The following is a 26,756-nucleotide window of genomic DNA, read 5'->3' as shown; positions in this document are numbered from 1 at the left end:
CCCAATTCTTCCTGTCATCCCCCACTCTTCTCCCTCCCAGCTTCATGTTCTCTCTACTTTTCTTACTGACAACCCCAAGTCCAGTTAACACTTCCCACATGCTCAGAAATGGTGGTCATCCACTGGGACATGAGCAGCCTACCAACGGTCTTCTCCCCAAAGGAGCATGACTTTCCCCTGAGTGCAGCCATCAACTGCCTCTCTCTGCTTCCTGATACAGTGTAACCAGCGGCCTTACACTCCTGCCGCCGGGCTTCTCTCACTGTGGTGGACTGTATCTCCTTCAACAGAGAGCCAAAACCAACCCTTTCTCCTTCAAATCACTTCTGTCAGAGTGGTTTTTTGTTTTCTTTTTATCAGCAACAGGGAGAGAAACAAACACAGATAGCATTAAAGGAGACTGGGAAATGTAGACAAGGCTCCTTCTTGCAAGTGCAGATGAATCTATAGCATTTCAGTTTTAAAAAGCAGACCTTGGGATGGCAACAGATAAAGTGAACTTAAGCCAGATTCCTTTTAGGAACCGAGACTATGTTTGTTTTCTTTAATTTTATACTAAAAAAAATGTAATTTTGTATTTGACAAAGGTAAAAATAAGCAGCTGTAAAGGGATTATATGGAGGGCAGCTGCTATTCTAATTAAGTTAAGGGATGAAATACATAAAGCAATCAATAAAGTCAAAGACAGAAAACAAAGAAATCAGCTTAAAACAAAACTATGTCCATGGGACACCGAACCTTGATAAGCGATAGATACAAAGGAACTATCAGGGGATTATCTCTCAAATAGAAGATAGATTGTCCCACACTGGCTCATAAAAATGGATCCAACGCTATAATTCTTACAAAGAGGAGACCAAACAATGAAAAATTATTAAGGGAAGTGGATGGATAAGGGTTTATCTACCTAAAACAACTAAAAATAAAAGTGAGATTTAGGTAGGGTTGTTATCAAAAAATACTCATGAAAAAAATTATGGGATAAAAAGGCTAATTATGGGTTTGATAATACTATGTAGATATAAAATAAAATTTTTATATATTTTAATATTTTCACTAGACGCCCTTCTCAATCCTAAATAAAGCCTGTGTTTGTCCTCTTCACACCATAGTTGTTCCTGTCCTGGAGAAGCTAGCAGGATTTCTCCCCAATCCCCCCGCCTCTCTCTCTCCCTCTCTCTCTCTTTTGCTCTCGCTCTCCCTCCCTCTCTCCCTCTCCCTCTCCCCCCTCTCTCTCTCAAACACACACACACACACACACACACAGACACACACATCACATCTAATCCCTTAGTTAATAAAAACTAAATAAGTTAATTCTTTAATAAGAATTTCAGGGGAAACTCACAAGAAAAAGAATGAAGACAGAGTAAAAGAAGATGGATGTTAAAGATACCAGGATAGAAAACAAAAAAGGAAAAAGAATTATCCATTAAAATAGAAAAGTGTACTTTTCTCCAAATCACTAAAATCAACAATCGTCTTGATTAGTAAATATCATAAAAGCAAAAATGTGTGCTGTACTAATACAAGAAAGTAACGCTGACTTCCTGAGGCTAGCATGCCTTTTAAAAACAGAATAACTAGCCTGAAATGTTTATCAAAGGGTCAGATGTGGTGGCGCACACCTTTACTCCAGCTCTCCAGAGGTAGAGGCAGGCAGATCTCTGTGAGTTCAAGACCAGCTTGGTTTACAGAGTGAGTTCCAGGACAGCCAAGGATACACAGAGAAACCCTGTCTCAAAAAAAAAAAAAAAAAAAAAAAAAAAACCCAGCAACAAAAATGCTTACTGAAGAACTGTTTCAAACAAGGTAAGGCAGCTCACACAGGTAAACCCACTGTTTAGGAGGCAGAGGCAGGAAACACACTGCAAATTACACAGAGAGCTGTAGACCAGCCTGGAGTACAGAGTAAGATAATGATTCAAAAAGAAAGGAAGAAAGAAAGAAAGAAAGAAAGAAGAAAAAGAAAAAAGAAAGGAAGGAAGGAAGGAAAAAAAGAAGAAAAGAAGTACATAAGTTCTAGATTATTCAGGGCCCTTGTCTGCAAACAAAAACCAAACCAAACCAAAACAAAAATCAAACAAAAACTGAACCAAAGGAATAATGTTTCCAGTGGAATGAGGCCCTGTGTGAACCAGCTGCTCAGATTCAAGTTCATAAAGTCCTTAGTATATGGAGATTATTGTAGATCACAAAAATAACCTTAAAAGTAAACAAATTAATTTTATCATGCTAGGCAACTATGGCTCAAGACAAAATGATGACACAGTGATTATGAATATGGATGAAGAAAAAAATCAAAATCAATGGTAAATCAAAGTTTTAAATTGCATTATAAATTCAGTGTTATGAAATGGCCTGATGTGATGAGTCTTATCAATCCTAGCAATGTTGGGTTTATTTAATATTAGGAAATTAGTTGACTACTGCATCATGTCAATTATTTGAAGCAATAATAAACACATGTTCCTGCTATCACAGACTGAAAGGTCATTTGATGACAGCAATCACATATTTGTGATTGCAAAATCTACTGCATCCTTACTCCAGGTAAGTGTTGAGCTCAGCGTTTTATCAGAGAAGTTTCTCACTCCAACAGAGCCCTGCGAATAAACGTTGGTGGAGTTTCAGTTCTAAATGAAGCAGCTTTATCACCGCCTCCAGGGCTCAGGGAAGGTTGTAGAAGGCAGGAAAGAGAGAATGTAAAAGCCAGAGGAAGGGGAAAATGTACAGGGCAAGGATGCCCTCTGGACGTGGCACAACCATTGTACTCCGAATCTGTGGTAATCCATACAATACCTGCACAAGACTGGACCTGTCAATATTTCATCAAGGATGGAGGAGGGGCCTTAAGGCTCCACCCCTCCCCAGAGGCCATTGGCAGTGAGTGGCTGTTGGAGGAGGGGTGTCATTTCCTCAGTGGTGGAGCTGCCCTGCTCTAGTAAGCAAGTTCTCATCAACTCCCAGGCAAGAAACTCTAACCTCAGTAAGACACACACAGAAGTAGAAAACATAAGAGGGGGACCTGCTGAGGGTTCCGGTGGAGAGGAGGAGAGATGAGAGAGAAGGAGCGGAAGGTGTTGAAAGTTATTAAAGTTCATTGTGTACACTCATAAAACCGTCAAATAATAACAACAATAATAGTAAGTAAAACCCGTGAGTTAGAAGTTATTTTATTAAATTCAAATATCCCCTTTATTTTTTTAGTAAGGTATTCATTGCCACTAAGACACAAAGCACTAAAATTTGGAAACAAAGCCATGGTAGACACAAAGAACCTAGTAAGATAAACCTAATAAGATAATAACAACAACAACCCAAGCATCCCGTGTAGTCTCCCAAAAGTACATACTGGTGCTTATTCTGGGATGTCCTTAGGTCATGAGGGTAGAGTCCTCACAAAAGACATCCAAAGCCCTTATAAAAGAGACTTCATGGGGCTGGAGAGATGGCTTAACAAGCATGCCTTACAAGGTCCTCATGCCTTACAAGCTTGAGGACCTGAGTTCAAACCCCAGAATCACATTAGAGGCTGAGTGTGGTGGCATACACTTTCAATCCCAGAACTGGAAAGCAAGACAGGAGGATCCCTAGGCCTCACTGGCCAGCCAGTCTAACCAAATCTGCAAGCTCCAAATCCAGTGAAGAGAGAGACCCTGTTTCAAAATCAGGAAGACACCAGATGCAACTTCTGGCTGCCATATATGTACACGTCCGGCTCACTCCTCTCATCTTGTGAGCATTCAAGAAGTCAGCGCTCTACAAGCAGCAAGAGGGCTGTCAGCAGAGCTTCATCCCACTCTGGGGCTGAGAGCACACAACGGCTCTGTTTTATAACCTACCCAGCCGGTGGTATTTTTGCCAGAGCAATAACGGACTACACACTTGCTGATGAGACAATTCAGAAGGTGGCCAGAAAAAGCCCTGAGTCCCAAACTGCTTTCTACGACACTAGCAAAAAGGAGTTAGAAGTAGGTCCTGAGAAATGAAAGTAGTCAAAGCCGGAAAAATAAAACACACCAAAGCCCCACAAGACAGTAAGGGGTCCACAGCCTTGTTTCAGCCTGAGACTATTTATCTGCACCTGTCCAAACCAGCTTCCACAGGCAATTGGCTCCTTCCTATGACACTCACCCCCCCCCCAAGCATAAACCATAATGAGTTCCAGGGCAAGACAAAATAGTTTCTCTCTCTCTCTCTCCCCTCTCTCTCTCTCTCTCTCTCTCTCTCTCTCTCTCTCTCTCTCTCTGCAGGAGGAGATTTGTTCATTTCTTGCTTTTTGTGAGACAGGGTCTTATTATGTAGCTGCCTTGAAACTCACAGAAATCCTTCTGCCTCACCTTCCCAAGCATTGGGATTGCAGGCCTGTACCACCTATTTGTATAGTCTCCATGAACCGTTCTGTGCTTTCTAGAAATCTTATTTGCATGACACACTGTGTGTCAGGCACTTGGAGGATGTGCCACACTGTGTGCCAGGCACTTGGAGGATGAGTCAGCTGAGCGACAGAAAATCACACTTGCTTTCACCCAAAAGACTAAAAAATGGCTTTCGGTATAAACTTGGGAAAGTTCTACAGGATGAAACAACTGTGGATCTTTTGGGTCACTTTTTATTCCTTCTGCCAAACTCACTGATCAACTCATTCCCTACGGGTTTAAAAAACAGTCAACAGTGATTTCAAATGGATTTTTAAAATTGCCCCCAGAGCCCCCCCCCAATTTTTGAGGAGACTGGCTTCCAACTCAATTTGTAGGCAAAATAACTTTAAATCTATGATCCTCCTGCCTCTACTTTCCAAGTCCTGGGAATAACAGGCATGTGCCACCACCATGTTCAGTTTATACATGTCATTGGGGATCAGATCTAGCACTTCGTGTGTGTTAGATAAGCACTCTCCCAACTGAGACACAGCCACAGCCTTTAAACTGCTTTGAATGCCTCTCTTGATTAGAACATCAGTTCAGACAGTCTCCTAAAGTGTGAGTTTGTCAGCACATTACTTGGGTATGTGTGGAGTCCCATCTGTTCACTTGGCAGTGGGTTTTCTGTGGCCTCCACAGCTGAAGGCCACATAGCAGCCTGGGGTGGGCAGCTACCACTGAGCCAACATCACTCAGTACCTAAGCCTTCCCTCCTGGCATCTGGTGGCTGTGATTCATTTGGATATCGTGTTTGCATGCTTGGACATTAATTTTGTGTTTTGTGCACCACACCACAGGCTTCATATATAAGAAAGCCCTTCGCGTCCAGTTCCTCTTTATTTTGTCATGGCAAACAGCTGTTTTATAATGCAATTGATTACTCTGAAATTTTGTTCACTTCATCAGAATTATAATAAAACAGAATTGTCAGGCACAGCGAGGTGTGCCCATAATGCCACAATGGAAACGATGAGGAAGACAACCCCCCAAATTCAAAGCCAGTTAGTGCTATAGTAAGGCCCTAATTTAAAAATATAAAAGGGGAGCGGAGTCTTCAAGACAGTTCAGTGAGTAGACACCTGAGTCAAGACGTGAGTTCAATCACCAGGACCCACAAGGAGCAAAAAGAAAATTGGTCCCTACAATTTGTCCCCTGACTCATACACATACTAGAGTTCAAGATCCCCTCCCCCAAATAAATAAATAAATGGAATGAAAAACCCCAAAATATTCCATTCTGCCTAATTATAGAAATTGCAGGGGATAAAAAACAAGTATAAAGAACAAAAATTATCTTCACTTCTATTGATATAAATAATAACAAGTAGCATTATATTTATTGCATTTCCTGCAGCTTTTCTCTATGAATATAAATGGATTTAACATGACTGTAAAGAGTTGCATAACAGATGAACACAAATGAATTTATAATAGCGGTAGAACATCTATGTAATTACACCATAAATCCAATCTCTAGAGTGACTTTTCCAGTGACTAAAAGATGATGACATTATTTTTAATAATTATACAATATTCCATTCTTTCAGCTGCACTTGCAGATGGATTTGGGGTGATAGATTCGTAGACACAGAATTAATTTTATAAGATTTATGTTTGTTTTTATCGTGTGTGTGTGTGTGTGTGTGTGTGTGTGTGTTCAAGCATGCCTGCCCAAGGAGGTTGGAAGTAGGCATCAGATTCTTTGGAGTTGGGTTTACAGGCGTTTGTAAGCTGCTGGCCATGGGTACTGGAATTCCAACTCCAGTCCTCACGACAGAGCAGCAAGCACTCTTACTAATGTACAATTTCCTGATGGTATACGGGTTTGCCCACTTAACCTCACTCGTTTAAAAACGTATTGGGTTGTTACAGTTATTTACTTGTGTACAGGTGCACACATGCAACTGCACGCATGTGGAGGCCGGATGAAAATGGGTGGGACTTGGTGTTTCTCCTTCCGTTATGTAGTTTCAGATTGAACTCAGGTCATCAGGCTTGGTGGCAAGCACCCACTACTTGAGGAACCATACTGCCAGTCCTTTACTCACTCTTAAGAGCAACTGGTAGTGCAAAATCAACTCTTAGATGGGGACTCAATTGTGGACCACATACCTGCATTACACAGATACAGTCAAACTAATTAGAACTTGATCACAGACACTGAACTTCTGGGGATGCAAACATCCCTCCCCCAACAGTGAATTGATTGACTAAACTGATGTCAGTTAACATTAGGCTGTAAATAATTGACCAGTTGGCCAAAGAAGTTTTAGCCAATTGTTTTCTACACCCCACTTCCAGTTGCTACTCCACACCTCCGGTCTCCTATGCCTCATTTCCGGTTTTCTATGTTCTCCCACATACCCCGCCCTCACTTCCCACCCACCTCCCCAGCTCTCATCTACCCACCACCTCTAGATTCTCTACATGTTGCTAGATGGCGTTCTTGGTTGGAGTTCTCAAAGCTAGCCCCAGTTCAATAAGATGTTCCAGACCGGAATCACATTTTTGTGGTTTTGTTTGTTCACATAAGCTCTACTAAATTTAAGTGGTCAAAAGAACCTTCCTTGTAACAGTGATCAAGGAGAAAACCATTATCGTGTTATTTTTCAATTATTGCCCCTTCGATTTTTTTGTTGCCCTTTCTCCTGCCTTAGCCTGCCAGCTGCTGGGAATCCAGATGTGCACTAACACGCCCAGCTTAGACAACTGCCCTGTGTGTACTGAAGAATCTAATGGACTGGGGATGAAGTGTTATAGGTAGACTGGAACACACGAATTCCTGGGTTCCATCCACAGCAACTCACAAACCACATGGGCTGAAATGCTACACACCCGTAATCCTAGCACACAGGAGGCAGAGGCAAAAGGGTCAGGAGTTCAAGATCATCTTTGACGGCACAGCCAGTCAAAGTTATCTTGGAATACATGAGATTTTGTCTCCAAAGTGAAAAAAAAATTTAGGAGGCCTAGAGGGGCAGTTAATGCTTGACTTGGAGATCAAATGTCAGCATCACAATAACCAAACAAACACTCTCTCAGTGGTCCTCTGTTCCCACTCTCATGTCCCTGCTGTCCTAGTCACCACGATCATATTGCTTCAACAATGCTCTTTACATACATTCTTTATACTTAACAGTTGCCTTGTTCTAGTCTGTTTGTTTTCTGTTACAGTATAGAATCTTTTAGGCCCCTCACTTTCTATTAAAAGGAAAATTCTGTCAATCAATTAAGCTTTAGAGTTTGAGCAAAGAAAACCAAAACACGATTTATAGATTAAGCAGGTCAAAGATCAGAGTGGCTGCTCCTGCCTCAGCCTGCCAGGTGCTGGGCTTATCTACATGTACCGACCGGCTGCTCACATATTATTTCCATATGTGTACTGGAAGTATCTCATGGGCTGGAGATGTGACTCAGTGTGTCACGTGTTTGGTTTTGTTACATTTTTGGTTACTGTTTGTTCAGTGTGCTTTTACTGTTGCCAATTTAATTGTGATCTCCACACACTGTTGACCCCCATCTGGTGTCCTAATCCACAGTTTGAGAAGTGGTAGTCTATAAAACACTACAGTTTCAAACTTGTGTTTTAAAAATATTTTAAAAATTGTTTTTAATTCACTCCAGCCAAGTGGGGGTGGTTGCCAATTGGGCAGTATTTATTTAAAAAAAAAGTGAGGAAGAAAACAAATTAACTGGCTACTGTTTATTCAGTTAACTAGTCAGTTGGGTATAGTTTACTTAGCTATGTGGTTGCTTTCTGCAACCAACCACACCAGATATTGGTCTGGTCTGCTGGGCCTAGTTCTACGCCAGTACTGAGTTCATGTCTGTGCATTTTTATTTAACCCTCCCTACCAAGAATCTAACAAAAGAGCTGGGGGAATGGCTCTGTGGTAAGGTGTTGGTGACACATGAATGAGGACCTGAGTTTGAACCCCAGAGTCCACCCCCCCCAAAAAAATAAAATTTAATTTCTAATAACTAGGTATGTGGTACATACTTATAACCTCCACACTGGGAAGGTGGAGCCAGGAGAGTCCCGTGGGGATTGCTGGCCAGCCAGCTCATCTAGCCAGGGAGCTCCAGCTCAGTGCAAGAGTGTCTCAAAAAGCAAGCTGCATGGCCCCCAAGGAATGAAAACCAAGATTAGTCTTCTGGCTGCTACACACATGCACGTGCAAATGAATAGTCCAACATAAGTGTATCTGTGTAAAAGAATACACACACACACACACACACACACAGAGAGAGAGAGAGAGAGACAGAGACAGAGATTCTTATTTTTAATAATGTCTATGTTTGGCACATACACATACACACAGGTGCCTCCAGAGGCCTGTTCGTCCCCTGAGCTGGAGAGTCGGGCACTTGTGAGCTGTTCCTCTGCAGATTCCTCTGCAGGAGCAATCAGTACAAGTTCTTACCACCCAGCTAGCTCTCAAGCCCCTACGATACATTTCTTCAGATTGTATCATAAACAAATGCTTGATTTGTACATCTTTCATAAAAATATCTCAGGTAATGGTGACCTGCATATGAGTCCCTGGGACCCACAATGTGGAAGGAGAGAATGCCAGAGGGTTGTCCTCTTCACACACATGCGCACACCTACATTTTAAGAAAATGTTAATGAGTGGAAGCCCTGAGAATTACACATAACATGTGATAAATAAGGAATAATTCAAATTACCAAGCTAGAAAGAAACTAAGATCACAACACAATGGTAAATAAGGCTGGCTGTTCCATGCCAAATGCCAGGCTCCTTAAACATCTTTGAACTCAGAGCCTCTCTTTCAGCTTTGATCAAGCTCCACCTCCCGGGGGCTATGGAAACCAGGCTCCCTGGGTTTCTAGTGTTGATGTCCAGGGTGTGGGGTCAGGAAAGTTGCCTCCTAACAAGTCCCAAGTGATGATGCTACTGCTGCCGCTCTCAGAACAACACAGTGGGAAATCATGTCGGCTCATACACCTCCTGTTTTCGTATTTCACACCCAGGAAAATTACTTTGGGCATTCAGGAGCTTGCTGTCAGTCTAACAGGTATGTCGATGGACACGCTGCTGAGAGATACTCAGGCACCATTGGAGGAAGAAGGGAAGAGCTTCAGTGTGGATCTAGGAGCCTGAGAGCGTGGCAAGGTGACACTATATTAGAGGAGGAACATCCACTTGGTGCCAGAGGTGACAAGTGGAAGATGTGCTAGGAAAAGCTGTTTATTTAAAAAAACGAGGCCACTATGGTAGCCCACGCCTGTCACCTCAGCTACTTAAGAGGCTGAGGAAGAAGTATCCCGAGTTTGCATCCAGTCTGGGTGCAGAGGAATTCAAGTTGCAGAAACTTAGTGAGACCCTACGACACAAACAAGCAAAAGAAAGGGACAGAGTTGGGGATGTAGCTCAGTGGTGGATTGTTCACGGAGCATGTGTGAAACCCTGGGTTAAATCCCTAGCTCCCTCCCACAGAGACAGACAGAGACAGAGACAGGAAGGAGAGGAGAGAAAGAAAGGAGGGAAGGGAAGGCAAAGGAAGAAAAGAGAGAAGGGGATGATGGAGGTGGGGAGGAAGGAGAGGAAAGGGGTAAGAGGAAGGAAAGAAGATCTCAAAAGTGAAATGCTCTGGTATTTCCCAAGCCTTAGCCCATGCAGTAAATGCTCCACAGAAATGAACACCCTTTCCATTTCACACAGCTATTTCCCCTGCAGTCCATCTCAGCAGCCAGCCTCACACAGGTAACCTCTAGTCTTACACATAAAAAAGCATAGCTATTAATAGACACGACTAGCTGGCGTCTGCTTCGTCTTTACTTTAACTTTTCCTCTCAATTATGGAAGTAACATATGCCCAGTGTTGAAATTTTAGAAAACACCTCCACCCTCCTACCACACAGAATGTCACTGTCAACATCTTAGCCCATCTCCATTCAGTTCTTAAAGGCATAGCAGATTTTCCATGATAATATACCCGTAGCTTTGTAAATTTTTCTTACATGTCATGAACATGGGGCATCGAGAACCCTCACCTGCCTATGAGTCAAAAGCTCCAAGCCAATTTACCACCTATGGCTACTTATAGAGACAGCACATCTAGCATCCTAGGCAGAATCAAGGCCAGGACTTGGAAATGACTTTTTTTTGATAGGGGCTTTTAAAAACGATTTAATTTTAATTGTGTGTTTAGGGGGTAGTGGTATATGAACATGTGAGTACAGTACCCACAAAGTCCAGAAGAGGGTGTCAAACCCCATGCAACTGGAGTTACAGGCAGTTGCAAGCTGCCCAGCATGGGGGACTAGGAACCAAACTTTGGGTTCTTTAGAAGAGCAGAGCATTCTCTTAACCCTGGAGCCATCTCCATGGTTTACCACAAAGACCACAAGTCCAGGACTTAAGCAGAAATGGAAAGGTAGGGGAGGGGTAGAGGATAAAAAGACACAGCAATAACTGGGGGTAGAAGGATAGATTCTTAGGGAGCAGCTGAAGGTACTGTACAGTTCTCCCACAGATAGGGAGGAGGCACTGAGCAGTCCCGTGGTCAGGGATTCAGCCACTAAACAAGTCAGTTTGATAAGCAGGTCTTGTTTGAGCCCACTACCTAGCTATGGTGATTTGTCCATGGATGGGAGGGGGTCAGAGGTCATTCCTCAGATGCTTTCTACCTTGTTTTCTTCAGACAGAGTACTCCACTGACCAAGAACTCACCAAGTAGGCTTTGACTGGCTGGTCAGTAAGACACCAGGGATCTGCCTGTCTCTGCCTCCCAGGATTACTAACCCATCACAAATTTTTGTTTGTGTTAACATGGGTTCTTGGGATTGAACCACATACACATACTGATGTAGCAAACACCTTACTGAGTCATCACCCCAGCCTTCAACTTGTGCACATTTATGCTAGGTTACTGACTTTGTTTTGGATACTGCACAGTTCTGTATGGCAAGCTAGACATTCACAATCTAAGAATCGAATTTGAACCCCCACCCCACCCTGAATCATGTTGAATGCTCAGTACCCAGCTGGCAGTGCTATTTTGGGAGGATCTGGAAACCCTAGAGGGTTATGTCCTTGAGGTTACATTAACTCTGGCCACTTTCTGCCTCATGTGGGGATTACAGGTGTGTCCCAGTACCTGTGTGTTTTTATGTGGTGCTGGGGATGGAACCCAGGACTGCATGCATGTTAGGGTAGCTCTCTGCCAGCAAAGCCACATTTCCAGGCCCCCTTTCAACAGTTTAAGTCACACAAACAGCTCTCTCCTAACTCAGTGCGGAAGCCCTGTCTCCTCTTCAGAAAGAAAACCGACCAAGAGGGGTGGCTGTGTGACCACTGGGGTCAACAGCGCTGTTTAATTTGCCAAGGTTCTTGTTATTATCCTTCTGACTGTGGTCTACAGACTTGTAGAAAATCCCAGCACAGTTTCAGAGGTCAAGAAGGAGATAATGTAGAAGACTTTTTGTAACAAATGAGCTCATGTAGACACTGAACAACAAATGGCTTTCTCCTCCCCAGCCTAAGGGACATCTCTATGAGATATTCTAGAATATAGCTGGGGTTCTGGTGTGTAATACAGAGGATCCATTATGTGCCATAATGGAGTGCTGAGCACTATACTCAGTTGTCATAAAGCAAAGAGCATTCTTTTGTAGCATTTTCCATCCTGGAGGGAAGCCTCTTAACAGATAGGAAGCAAAGGAAGTTTACAAGGCTCAGAAAGCTCCTGAGATTTACAGGACTCACAAGGCCTCCCTCCCCAGGGTTTTATAAGCAGTAATGGCTGCAGGGGAAAGGAGCCTCTTTCCCGAGCTGAGGTGCCTCCAAGTTCTGAGTGGAGCTCTAGAGATGCTTTTTTTTTTATGTTATTCATGCTATAGTGCGGTTTCCAGTACCACAGAGGCCTGAGTTATCCATGCTCCTATAAATAACTCCTTGCCCAAATGACTGTAAATAACCCCAGTAAGTTCATGAGTTTGCAAAGTTGACATTCATCTGTCATTGGTTCCCAGTCTGGGGTAAGCAGTCATTTGCTCATGTCTCCCCAGGAATGTTGAGCAGGAAGACCATCCTGTAGTCCTGGATCCAAATCTCTTCTGCCCCTTTCCTTCTTCCTTTCCACCACTAAACTACATCAAGCACCAAGGCCAACTTCAAACACAATTTCGCATCTCTTGCCCATAATATCCCTGCAATAACAAATACACAGAAATTTGATACATAGGAAGAGAAGAATACAGTAAGGTGTCCAAAGTCCCCCTCTCCCCCAGCTATAATTCTAGCACTCAAGGCTGAGGCAGGAGGATCAGCTTGGCTGGCCTGGCATAGCAGGCAGGACCCTGTCTCAAAAAGAAAATGAAAGTACTGGCAGAGGAGATATTTCAGTTGCTACAGTACTTGCTGTGCAAACATGAGGACTGGAATTCCACTCCCAGGATCCTTGCAAAACCCCAGGTGTGGTAGCAGGTACTTGCAAAATCCCAGCACCGAAGAAGCAGAGATGAGGAAGTCTCTGGGACACACTGGCCAGCCAGCCTATGGTGACTTACAAGCTTGTGAGTGACCCTGTCTCAAAAGGTATGTGTATTTTGGAGGGGTGGGTGTTGGCCTAGGACCATACCTGAGGTTGTCTTTGGGCTTCTACGTGCACACAAACACACACATAAGCCAGTTTTACAAGTTATTACTTACTATGTAAAAGAGTCCTGAGCTGGATGCCAGAGACTCTGAGCCTCACACACAGGCACAGAAAATGTCGTTTGGACCAGACCATCTAGAACACGATGTGTAGGCTATATCATTTAGGAAGGAAGATGTGGCTATACCTAGTTATAGTCCACCATCATCAATACCAATCCCTGTACAAATGCAGTAGGTTATAATTTTAGAACTGGTACCAAGTAATAAATACTTGTGGTTTTGTTTTGTTTTGTTTTCCCAGAATCACATTTGATTTTATTTTACCCTTGACAATGTAGGTTCGAACTCCAGGAAGGCAAGAGCATCAAAAACATATTTAATTAGGAAGATGAGCTCAGTGCTTAGTCAGATTTCGTCCACGATGTAGAGAACCCACCATTGGGTTCTCTCTAAGGTAGGAGGAATTTGAAGCTTAAGAAAAAGCAAGGCTCATGGCGGCAGCAATACAATCAGGAGTGGAAGCTTGGGCTGGGGTGATAGCTCAATCACTAAGTGCTTGCTTAGCAAGCATGAGGGTCCAAGTTCAATTCCTAGCAGTCATATTACATGTTAAAAGCTGAACAGGTATGTGCTTGTGTCCCAGGTGTTGGGGATGCAGGTACAGGTGAATCCTTGAGACTTTCTAGCCAGTTGGCCTAGCCTAATTGATAAGCCCCAATGAGAGACTCAGTCATGAAGTAAAGAGGTCAGATCCTGGGGAACAATGCTTGAAGCTGACTTCCAGTCTCCACACATATATGTATGCACACCTACGTACACACACAAATACACATACATGAACACACTGGAAGCCTGATGAAAGGATCTCCACCCTTACTGAGATCCAGTCTCTGCCATAGCCCCAGATAGCCCCTGCTAAGTCACTGGTAGGATGTCTTCTCCAACATTAAAAAGGGCAATGTGGGACCAGTCATGGCAGCAGAGTATATTTGTAATCATGGTGCACAGGTGGAGACTGGTGGATCCCTGGAGCTCACCGGCCAGTCAGCTTAGCCTACTTGGTGAGTTCTAAGCCAGTGAGAGACTCTGCTCCAAAACAGCAGACAGTGCTGGAGGTTGTCCACTGACCTCTACATATATGTGCATACATATGCACATGCACTTATACAAGAATACACACACACATGCACGCACGCACACACACACACACACACACACACACACACACACACACACACACGTCTGAAAGTACCCATGCCTTCTGCACTTCCTTGCAACTTTAAGAGAGGCCAATGTCATGTCAGGATGCTCAAACGACACTATAGAGAACACTTATGGTAGAGACCTAAAGACAGGTTGCCAGCCAGGGCAATGAGGCAGCCGAAAGTACATCCCTGAGCCTCAGCCAAGCTTTCTAATGATCACAGCAGGCATTCTGACAGCAACCCCCTGAGAGATCCAGAGCCAAAGCACCCAGATGGGCTACTCTCAAATTCATGACCCACAGAAACCGTGTGACTTGCCAAGTAGTCATTGTTGTCTTCTGCTCCTCGATTATGATGCCATGTGTGGAGCCACAGCTGAGTCCAAATACCTCTGCTCCTGTGAGAACTGGGTACCAGTTCTGATAGAAGGTGTGGGCAGTCTCTTAGCATGGTGTCCTTTCTATAGAACTATCCCCTCCTGCTGCTAATGTCTCCTCCTGGAATACCAGAGGCAGAAACCTGCCTTTCTGGTCCTCTTTCTTACATATCAACCACTGCCACAAACTAAATAGACACATTCATGCAAATGTGTCCCTTGTGCGTGTACACACATGCACACAGCCTTCTCTTAACACCCGCCCCCGGCAGCCACCCAAGCTGTGAGCATCTCTCCATGCAGGGATGGCTGCTGTGCTGTTTCGCACACTGTTTTCATGCTGCTTCTCAATGATCAGGCAGCGAAGCACGGAGCATGGTGGCTGGGAACTGATGGACATTCCTCTGGTTGTTTGCTAGTTGGGAGAGTGACTGAGGGAGAGGGAAGACCCAGCCATAAGCCTCTGCATGCCAGAACTCATTTCAACAGTACAGAGTGGGGATGGGGTGGTGGCTCAGTTGGTAAAGTGCTTGACTTACTCAGGAGGACCCGAGTTTGGGCCCTAGACCACACACACAAAACAAAACAAACAAAGCAAGACAGAAAAAGCCGTGTATGGTGTCCTGAATTTACAATCTGAGCCACTGAGGGAGGCTGAAATAGAAGGTCTCAAGAGCTGGGAAACCAGTGACGCTAGTTGAATCAGTGAATTCCAGGTCAGTGAAAGACCCTGCTTCACAAAACAAAGATAGATGGCTCCCGAAGAAGGACACATATGTTCACACATGCAGTCATACAAAATAAACAAATAATCTCAGATGTAATCCCTGCCTTGGCTCACTTCACTGAACCCCATTTTATCACCCCAGAGGAGGGAGACCTACAGTATAACAAACCCATAGAGACTTTGTGATCATAATAGCATGGCGGAGCTATGCTAAAGAGAATCAGTTTAGAAAATGTTGCCTGATCCTGGAGATGCCATATTGTGAAGATTCCGAAGAATTTGGGCCTTCATGTAAGAAATGGATCTGATACCCACAGTTTCTTCCACAGGGCCAATAAGAAAGCATAGAGCTCTGGATGCCCTGTGCCATTTCCCTAGGTTAGAGTGGACCAGGAGAGTTGACCATGGGATAGAAAGAAATAATGGGAGCTGAAGGAAAAGTGAACGGGTGGAAAGAAAGTATCTCTTCAGAGTTAATCTGGATGGGCTGAAAAATGACATTACAGTTGGAATCTGAAATGGACCATGGTTTGAATTCTTTGATGGCTCCATTTTGGGATATTATGGTGTCTTGAGAAGATAAGTCACTAGAGTAAGGTCCTTAGGGGATATGATACCTGGCCCCTTCCTGTTTTGCTCTCTGCTTCCTGTCTCTATAAAGTGGGTGGACATCTTGCCTGTGCCATATGCTTCCACTGCCATGATGTCCTGTCCAAACACACAGAGCCAAAGGACCATCTGAATCCCCTGAGATAGTGAACCAAAACCATCTGTCTTCCTCCAACTTGTTTCTGTCACCTATTTTTGGCATGGTCAAATAAGAGGTAATTATATACTTATTGGCTATGTGTTAGATGAGGAGTACCAGAGTAAGATGAGAGGTGAGAAAAACAAATTGCTGATCAATCTTAGGAAAATGTATTTACTGGGGGGAAAAGGGACCTCTCTTAAGAAATCAAAGAAATACTGTGTTTTGATGGTGTGTTGTAATTTTTTTTAATTTACTTTTTCCTGGTTTTTATTTTATTTTTGTTTGCTATGGTTTTAGTTTGGTTGTTGGTTTTGGGAGACTGGGTCACACTCTGCAAACTCTGTACCCCAGACTGGCTTCAAATTCATAGCAATCCTCTTGCTTCAGTCTCCTAAGTACTAAGACCCCAGGTATGTACCACCCTACCCAGCTTCAATAATGTTTCAGCCATCTAAAAAGAAATTCAATTCAATTGACTTGACAACTTATCTGGCTCGTGTTTTAAAAGCAAAGATTAATAACCCATTTCCCCAATTCCATAACCATGAAATAATGATCACATCTTAAAATAGAGAAGTGATGTAAAAGTGATTTAGTGGCACTCTAATAATTAGAATATAGGCATCAGTAATCTCCAACAAGAATTCACAAGACAGAAATTGGCGGCATTGGAAGGAGGCCCTTAGATAACACCATTGCATTATATGAAGTGCATCAGTAGTGACAAGATCCAACACAAGTGACCAGGTACCCTGTCAGTAGAGAATCTCTTGGGATTCCTAGCAGCTACTCAGCTACTCAGGCCAAGCTCACTTGAAGGTATGTGCTGTCTCTCTCTCTCTCTCTCTCTCTCTCTCTCTCTCTCTCTCTCTCTCTCTCTCTCTCTCTCCTCTCTCCCCTCAAAGCTGCAATAGAAGAAATGTAATGAAAGCCACCATGCTGTGACTGCCTGTGAATGTTTAATCAATCCTCACTTTCCCAGAGGAAGTTTACTCAACACCCTAAGCAATCAGACACCACAGTGTGTCCATCCCATATGATGGACACACAGTAACTAGGGGATCAACTCTTGCCATTGAGGAAGGACACAGTCTGACTGAGAGCATACTACAGCAGAGCCCTCAGCAACTACATGGCATGGGACCACCACCTCCACTCTGTCCCATGGAACTGAATTCTCTTCAGAACTCCTCTCATGCCTGTTCACCTAGGGCATTAAGCACTCTCCCAATGAACTTCGTACCTAAAAGGATAACCTGCATCAGTGTCTCTCTTGAATCCCTAAATGGAGAACTTTAGAGGGGGAGTTAGCTCCAAGTAGGAATTTTCATAGATAATACCAATGTCTCCTTTACAAGGTCCACAGAACGAAGCCCCTCATGAGTTAGATATGGAAGAATTTCACTCCCACAAATGCAAACTCTCTCTGCTCCAAGGAAAAGATGTGAGGAGACAGCTCACTTCTCCAAAGTCTAACTGAGCACAGTGTAGACTTCAACAAAGACATCTGATTCAAAGGGCACATATCATCCCAGCCCAAGAGAGTTCGCTTCAGTCTGAAGAGACACTCAAGACCATCCAGCCAAAGTTCGTGCATTCCAGAAAACACATTACTGCCAGGCTCGCCATTATATGAACACCTCACTCACCTGCCAGAAGATGCTGTCTATCGTATTTCCAAGGAAACCATCACGACCTTCTGATGACACTAGCTTGGGCCCAAGAATTGTCATGAATTCATCAAAATCCACCTGTCCATCTCCTGGAAGGAAAAAAGAAACATGAGTGGAAAAGTACCATAAATATGATCGACTGCCCCTGATGCAAGAAATAACTGTTTTTTCTCCTTGGCATGACCTAAATAAAATAAAGAGAGCTGGTGATGTTACTGAGAATTGTTTAACACTGTTTTTTTTTTCTCTTAATACTGGGGAATGAACCCAGGTGCACAAGCAACCACCACTGAGTCATACCCCTAGGCCCTCACTGGGGGATTCTAGGCAGGTGCTGTCCCACTGAGCTACATCTCCAACTCTGCACTGGCAGAGTCTAGGTAGTGAGCTACTAAGCCACAATCCTACTCCCTTACTGGGTGACTATAGAAATGCATTCTACCACTGAGCCATAACCCCAACTCCCCACAGAAAGATTTAGGTAGGTACTTGTCCTACATAGGTTATGTTATTGTCTTTCACTTGAATCAAGCTTCTTTGGGAAGAAGAAACAATTGAGAAAATGTCCACAGAAGATAGGTCCATAACCAAGCCAGTGAGGCATTTTCTTGATTAATGGTTGATGCAGGAGAGCCTACCTCCATTGCACGTGGTGCTGCTCCTAGGAAGGTGGTCCTGGATGGTACAAGCAAGCAAACTGAGCAAGCCTGAGGAGCAAGCCAGTAAGCAGCATCCCTCCATGGCCTCTGCTTTAGCGCCTATCTCCAGGTTCAGTTTCCTGCCCTGACTTCCCTTCATGATGGACCATGATCCAAACATGTAAGCAGAAATACAACCTTTCTTTCCCAAGCTGCTTTTGGTCATGGTGTTTGGTCAAAAAAATAGAAACCTTAAGAGAGTATTCTACACTAAATCAAGTCCCCTGGCATATTCCAGGTAGACATCCTACCTCTGAGCCACATCCCTAGGCCCTCACTGGAGGATTCCAAATAACTACTCTACAGCTGAGCCACACTCCAACTCCAGCCTCTCACTTGGGAATTCTATGCAAGTGCTTTATCACTGAGAAGCATTCCTAGCTCTCTTTTTACTTTTTGTTTAGAGACATGGTCTTTAAGTTGCAATTCTCCTGCCTCGACCCTATGAATGACAAGTCTTCACTACCAAGGCCCACTTTGTTTTAAAACATTAAAGTATCACAAGAAAGTGGCAATAATTAGTACATCTAATAGTGTACATTTCTACTCCTTTTTTTTTTGAAAAACAATTTGTAAGATTTTTATGTTGTTAGCTGTCTTGTGTAGCTCAGGACTGGCTCAGACTTGCAATGGAACGGAGAAAGATATTAACTTTTGATCATCCCATTCCCCAAATGTTAGGACCACATGTGTGTGCCATCATGCTCTGTTTATTCAGTGCTATGGATGGACCCGTGACTTTGTGCATGCATACTACATAGAACTCTATTGACTGAGCTACATTCCCAACCCTACCACATGTCTTGATTATATCATTTTCTCTTGTCCCTAACTTAGTCTTGTGTTGCTTTGTTCATACATGCATGCATGAACATACATATATACATAGACACACACACACTTGTATAAGTATGCTCTGATATTCAGAGAATGATGGATTTCTTGATGAGACATTTCTCAGTGCCTTTCCCCATCATTAAGCAATTCATGACTATATTCTATCGTAAATGCCCACCCAGCACCTCCCACTTATGATGACCATGCCTCCCATCTATTCCTCCTCTGTACCTCAAATAGTTAAGCTGTATGTGTCAGAAGTCACAATTCCATCTTTGTACTCAAGCATAAACAATCATTTTGTCTAAAGTGTCTAACTCCTTAAATACTTGTTGAGGTTCTCGTTCTCATTTCTCCAACAGGTAATTCCCTTTCTAGCCAGCTTAGTGGGATAATGCTTCCAAGAATCAACACTCCTAAGTGGGATTACTGCATTACACTGCTGCATCCATACCATCTTTCATAGATTTTGAGATTACTTCCTCCAATGCAAATTCAATACAAACTTGAGTGATATTTTGACCTAAAACCAAGAAAAACACATCAGCATAATCTCCAAGCCTGCCTACCTCTTGTACCCTTGCCATACTCACCATTGAATAAAAAGCAATATTATCTCTTTCACAGTTATATGTACCTGCTGCTATCCTCTGGGGATGTCTTTACCCATGGTCCCCTGGCACCTGAACACACCACCTTGTTCTCAGGAGAGAAGATACAGTGCTCAGTTGTTGTTTTATTGTGCTCCAGTCATGGCTTGCATGACTGATACTTGAACTGAACTATGTAGAGCGAGAGACCAAATCCCAGCACTCGGGAGGCAGAGGCAGGTGGATCTCTGTGAGTTCAAAGCCAGCCTGGTCTACAGAGAAAGTTCTACAGGTTCCAAAGCAATACAGAGAAACCCTGTCTCGAAAAACGCAAACCAAAACCAAACCAAAACAACCCCCCAACAAAAAAGACCAGAGGAAGTCAACAAAATTTACAAGGCACAGAAAGCCCCTAGAACTTACAGGACTCAAAAAGCCCCTCTTGATGTTATATAAGCAGCCACTAAGCCAGGGCAGGACATGTTTCCAAGTGTTAACCAAGTGCAGGGAGTTTCAGGGATGAAGTTTTTATGAGTCATCACCCATGTTGGGCAGACTTTTTGGTGACACAACTGCCTTTGAGTCACCCATGCTCCTGTAAGTAATCCCAATAAACTCACTGGTTCACAAACACAGACTATAGTGGGATCATTGGTTTGTCATCTGTGTTCTATTTGGGATGAATAGACATTATTTCACATCCATCAGGAAAAGTCATCCAACAAGGCTTGAGAAATCTATGTATATTGCTAGAACAGGTATTCAGTATGTGCTTGTAGAATGAGTAAGTGATGTCTCTTGATTGTTTTACTTTTGTTCATCTAATCACCACTTGGGTTTTTCATGCTACAGCTGATGCTAACCAAAGGGTACTGTCAGGTCAACTTCACAGGCCAAAATGAACCCTCATGGCATTGAATGACCCTCAGCAAGTCATCACCATTAGAACTGTTTAAGCTGGTGACACTACCAATAGCTTTCCACATCCTTACCTTAGCTCCAGTCAGTGAACACCCACATAGTAGTGTGCCAATATTCAGTCCCAGAGATTAATCTACTCTCAGAGTGTCTGTGCATCCATAGAGCACTCATTCAAAACCCATGCCCAAAGGCCAAGTGGTTGTCATCATCAAGATGTCAATAACTCAGTACAGATTGTCTAGGAACACATTTTCTCATAGATGAAATTCTGGGAGGATCAGGGAGGTGTGGCAAGCTGGTGGGAAAGGGAAGATTAATCCACCAAATGAGGTGGGGCAGTCAATAAACTCATGAGTGGAAATCAATTTTTCTCTCACCATTTGACAAGATAAAGGGAGCTGGAATTTCATCCTTGCTGGTATGTTAAGAATGTGCATAGAAATAATGACTCCACACGAGCCAGTCTGATTAGCAGCTACTTCTAAACAGAAAATTCCCCATTGCTACAAGACTCAGAACAGGTGCCTTCTGATGCATTCCTGATATATTTGTTTCTGGGTTTAAATAGGATCTATCAAGATAGGAAGAAAAGGAAGAAGAAGACGAAGACGAAGAAGAAGAAGACGAAGAAGAAGACGAAGAAGAAGAAGACGAAGAAGAAGAAGACGAAGAAGAAGAAGACGAAGACGAAGGAGAAGGAGAAGGAGAAGGAGAAGGAGAAGGAGAAGGAGAAGAAGAAGAAGAAGAAGAAGAAGAAGAAGAAGAAGAAGAAGAAGACGAAGACGAAGAAGACGAAGACGAAGAAGAAGAAGAAGAAGAAGAAGAAGAAGAAGAAGAAGAAGAAGAAGAAGAAGAAGAAGGTGAAAGAATGGGAAGCTGAAGATGAGGGGGAAGGAAGAGGAGTAAGAAATAGGAAAGGACACATGATTAGGTAGGAAAAAAGGAAGGAGAAGAGAAAGGAAAAGGAAGAAAAGAGGAAAGGAAGGAAGAGGATGAAAAAGAAGGAGGAATTAGGAAGGGAAGAGAAAAAAGAAAGAAGAGGGAGGTGAGAATTGAGGAAGGGGAGGAAGATGGGAAAGGAGAAGTGGGAAAAAGGAGGATTAAAGAGCACTGGGTACCAACATCCCCTAAATATGCACCATCCTCTAAATATGTACTATAGACACAGCATGGTTTCCATCCTGACTCACCCATGGTGAGCTCTAACATCCATAAGGTCTTTGAGCTTCAGCTCAAGGACACTGGTCTCTGTGTGCAGACCTCATGAGATCTTAAAATGTGTCCAACAGGCTGGGCACTCACATCCTTGCTCATGATCTAGTAGGCACTATAGCTGGCTGGTCCATACTTCTCAGCCTGGGAAAAATAAAAGTATGTTTGAAAAATCCACCTTCCATGAAAGAGAGGAGGGACCACCTACTTCTTCACTGCCAGTAAAGGATCAGAGAAGCAAAACACTGTATATGTCAAGGATCCTCTGGAGTTCTGGTCCCACTCACTACAGCACCAGGCAGCATCCGTAAGTGATGCTTCTAAGTTTTACCTTGTCTCAGGAAAAAACAAGCAGCTTATTGACCACTTATAAATCATCGTCTGCCCCAAGGAATTGGAGGTATGACATAGTCATTAAAGTGCTTGCCTTGCAAGCATGAGGATTCGAGTTTGGGTTCCCAGAAAGCAGAGCTGCATATAATTCCAGCCTGGGAAGGTGAGGACTGGTGATCCCAGAGCAAGCGCAACACACCCCTGCATTCCCAAGAACTACACACACACACACACACACACACACACACACACACACACACACACACACTAATCTAAATGGCTGCCTCATGGGCTGGGAAGATGGTTTAATGGTTAAGAACACCCACTGTTCTTCCAGAAGGCTTGAATTTAGCCAACAGCAGTCAAATCAGGTGGCTCACAAACACCTGTGGCTCTGGCTCCAAGGGACCTGATGCCCTCTTCTGGACTCTGCGAGCATCTGCAAGCACATGCACCCACACACATATACACATACTTGGCAAACAAAATAAATCTTTGAAATGAATAAATCACTCTTACCCCTATAGGTTTTGATTAATTGTTTTAAAAAGTACCCTATGGATTTTGTTTATCCATCTAAAAGAGTAACAATAAGAAACAGGAGATAGTTGTTTGGCATTTTCTGGATGCCCAGTATATGAGTATTACATAAATTTATTTCAACTCAAACACTATGGAGAATTCTCTCAATTCACATCTTACCAGTGGTAAAAGTTAGGCAAGAGGGGGTTAAAAATAATGAGTGGAAAGATTCCAAGAGACAGCACATGGCAGAGCAAAAGGGCTCAATTAGGAACCCCAGTACTAACTCTTGGTCAGAAACCCCAGCACACCATCTGGATAAGGTTCACATTGCTTTCCAGAGTCTGAGAGTCCTCTTAACCCCGAGGAAAGGTTCTGATGAGAAATTGGGAAAGGTGACCTTTGGGAATTTCAATGTAAATGGCCACTGTCTAAAAGCCACATGTTCCCCAGATTGCCACTCTGCCTGCAGTTGAGCATCCTTAGTTGTCCTCACAGATGGACAGTTCCCAGAGGATCCAGGGCACTCACACACAACCCAGCACACAAATCTAATTTCTTCTTCCCCAAAAGGAATCGGTCTGATAAACAAGTCTTGTGAGGGCAGAGTCACCACCTAACAGCCAGTACGAGTTCTCCAAAGATAAGTGTGGGACAGTGGCTGGACCAGTCAGTCACCTTTTATGAAATGCGGACTGTTTCTGTGCAGGTCTGCACACACCTGTATGGTATATGTACACGTGCATGCATGTGTGTGGAGACCGGAGGCTGACTTTGGTGCTGTCCTCAATTGATCCCTAGCTTGTTTATCCATAGCAGATGTCTCACAGAGCCTGGGGCTCTCCAGTTCTGCTAGACTGCCTGGGATCCTCTGGTTCCTGCATCCCCAGTGTTGGGATTATAGGTGCATGCCATCACCTGTTGCTTTGTACACTGATGACAAGGATTTAAACTCAGATCCTGGTGGGAAGCACTTTCCCAATGAGCCATCTTTCCAAGGTACACAGAGGTTATCTATCTATCTACCTACCTACCTATTTATCTATCTATGTATCTACCTATGTATCTATCTATCTATTTATTTATTAGCATATATTATAGTGGGGTCACCATGAGACTTTTCAGACATATATAGCATGATTCTCTTTTGCCCTCCCCTCCCCTCCTACTGGTCCAGTTTCTCTTCCCAAATGGTCTCCCTCTACTTTCTTGTCTTATTTTAAAAATCTAGATTCCACATATGAGAGGGCCAGGAAACCAGACTTATAAGATAAAAAAAATAAGGCTTGCAAACAGACAGGAGACTACTGATCTCAGCCCAGCTTATTTCACCTTACACAGGATTCATAATTGCAATATTTTAAAAATTGCATTTGCGGGGGACAGAGTGTATGCACAAGCATGTGTGGAAATCTGAAGACAGCTGGCAGGAGTCAGTTCTCCCCTTTTATCATGTGGGTCCTAGGGATCAGTCTCAGATCATCAGGCTTGGTGGCTGGCACCTTTACCCACTGAGCCACCTCACCAGGCTGGTTGTGAAATCTTTCATTTAGAAACATTATTATATGAATCTTGACTAAGAATGTAAATGTGAAAAGAATGAAGCTTACTCCTACCAAGCTGGCCTTCCCTTCAGTAGCTTCCACCGATCTTGATCCACTTAGCAAGACGTACTGGAAGCCAGCCAGAAGAGGACCATGTCTTCTGGATTCCTATTGCTATGTGAGCCAAAGTAATAAACTTGAACTAGGGCGAGAAGCTGCAGGGGGGCCAGGACTGTACAGTGTTCATTATGAACAGCCAGCCAAACTTTCCAGGAAGACGGAAAATAATCATAAACTCTCTGGGAAAGAATTAAAGGAAGAAAAGGACAAGACTGGAAAAGTTGGTGGGCATCGATGGCTAATGAGGTGACCATGCAGAGGGATGTGTAAAATATGTGTGTGTGAGGATGAATTCTGGTCTGTGAAATCCACACAGTTGGCATATTCCTATTCCAGGCTGTAGATGTTTACAAGCCACTACTTAGACAGAAGCAAGTGGGGACCGAGGACCGTGGTGGATCCATCAAATCATTGTACTTGATGCCTTAGGCTCCCAAGATGCCATCCTCAACAACTTCCAGTAAATCTTTGAAGGGGGAGGAGCCTAACAAGCTACAAAGGGAAACAAGGTATGGTGGTATGGTGGTCAATCTTCATGATCACCTTGATCTTACTTGAGGGACAATGTCTTTATTTTGGCTTGTGGTTTAAGGGGATATGATTGATGAGCCATTGGTGGAAGGGCACGGCAGCTGAGAATCACTTGGTTCCGGCAGCCGCCACTTATAGTGCAGCTCCTTCACACTGAGGCAGACCAGGAGACAGAGAAACGATGGGACATGTAGCCAGGTTATAGTTTGCAAAGCCTCTCCCCAGTGACTGCTCACCAGCCAGGTCTCGGCAATGAAAGGCTCTGCAATACCCCCAAACAATCAAGTGTTAAAACATATAAGCCTAAGCCAATGGGAGCCATTTCATATCCAGACCATAACAAGGGGAGAATGCAGAACAGGATCCCAGGACAATACAGGATGAGCCAGCAGTGTACTGAATCGGACCGTGGGTTCTAGTCCCCTTCTGTGGAGGGCTCTAAGCAGATGGGGGAGGGCAGGAACAACATGGTGCAATGCATGTTGGGAATTCTCCCTCTCTTATGTGTGTGTGGAGTGGGAGACAATGCATATTCATGTGGGGCTACACATGTGCAAATGCACATGCACAGATATATGTGAGTGTCAAGGGCAAAAGTTGACATTGGGTTTCTTCATTGATTGCTCCCTACCTTATAAACGGAGGCAAGGTCTCTCAATAGGGCATGCTGATTTGGCTAGCCAAGCTAGCTTTGGGCATTCCCACCTCTGCCTACCAAGTGTTGGGCTTATAGGCAGGTCACTGCAATTGTCCAGCATGGATGTGAGTGCTGGAGCCAAACTGTGGTCTTCCTGCATACATGATAAGTGTATTACATGATGAGCTCTCTCTTTAGCTCGTCTTCTGTTCTATCTATTGCTTATCAATTTATAAATCTTAGCCTAACACTTACTCATAATTCTTCTAAGTTATCCATCAGATTTAAAGGATTGGCAAAAGGAAAATGGAAGCAAAACCCTGCTGAGGTGTGTGTGTTTGTGTGTGCGTGTGTGTGTGTGTGTGTGTGTGTGTGTGTGTGTGTGTATGTGTGTAAGCATTGGAGACAAGGTCTCAATATGTAGTTCAGGACATCCTCTAACTCACAATCCCCCTGCCTCTGCCTCCTGAGGGCTGGAATTACAGACATGTGTACCACATCCCAGCCAGCAATCGCTCACTGCCTACTTACTAGCTGTTCAAGCAGCTATGTATACTACAACCCAACAGCTGGAGAATTCTAAAACCAACATGAGAAGAAAAGATGGTCATGATAAACACACTCACCACTGGTAGGCCTGTGGTAAGCCCCATCTCCATGTTAACCACTGAAAACAGAAATAACACAGAGCACAGTGCCAGAGAGGCACAACACATTGAGCACCCAAATACAATCAAAATTAGCACCTCAATTACTCACTGCCAGAGGAGAAGGCTTAAGAAACACCTGGATGCTGGGGATGTAGCTTAGCTGGTAGAGCATTTGCCTCATATGTACAAAGCCCTTGGTTGCATCCCCAAGGTTCTGGAAATTGTGTGGTGTGGTGGTAAGTAAGGTCTGTCATGCCGGCGTACTGTGTAAGAATGTCACGTTAGAATCCAGCCTCTGCTCAGGTCACAACACCTGCGGCAGCCCTCCCTCCTTTTGTAGACACCATATACCCTACCCAGACACTCTCTGTGAAT

At 43.7% G+C, this 26,756-nt stretch overlaps 1 protein-coding gene across 3 annotated transcripts in view; it reads right to left on the bottom strand.

The window, feature by feature from the left end:
* Nucleotides 1-26,756, bottom strand: part of Caln1 (calneuron 1) — a 439,729-nt gene that overhangs the window by 141,083 nt on the left and 271,890 nt on the right. For all 3 annotated transcript variants that reach the window (XM_051204808.1, XM_051204809.1, XM_051204810.1), the window contains one exon: nucleotides 17,763-17,875. In XM_051204808.1, the coding sequence (XP_051060765.1) occupies nucleotides 17,763-17,875 (113 nt within the window). The remainder of the gene's footprint in view (nucleotides 1-17,762; nucleotides 17,876-26,756) is intronic.

Source organism: Phodopus roborovskii, unplaced genomic scaffold (genome assembly GCF_943737965.1).
Source record: "Phodopus roborovskii unplaced genomic scaffold, PHOROB, whole genome shotgun sequence".
NCBI lineage: Eukaryota > Metazoa > Chordata > Mammalia > Rodentia > Cricetidae > Phodopus > Phodopus roborovskii.
The sequence above is the reverse complement of the archived record's forward strand: the minus strand, read 5'-3'. Positions and strand labels throughout refer to the sequence as shown.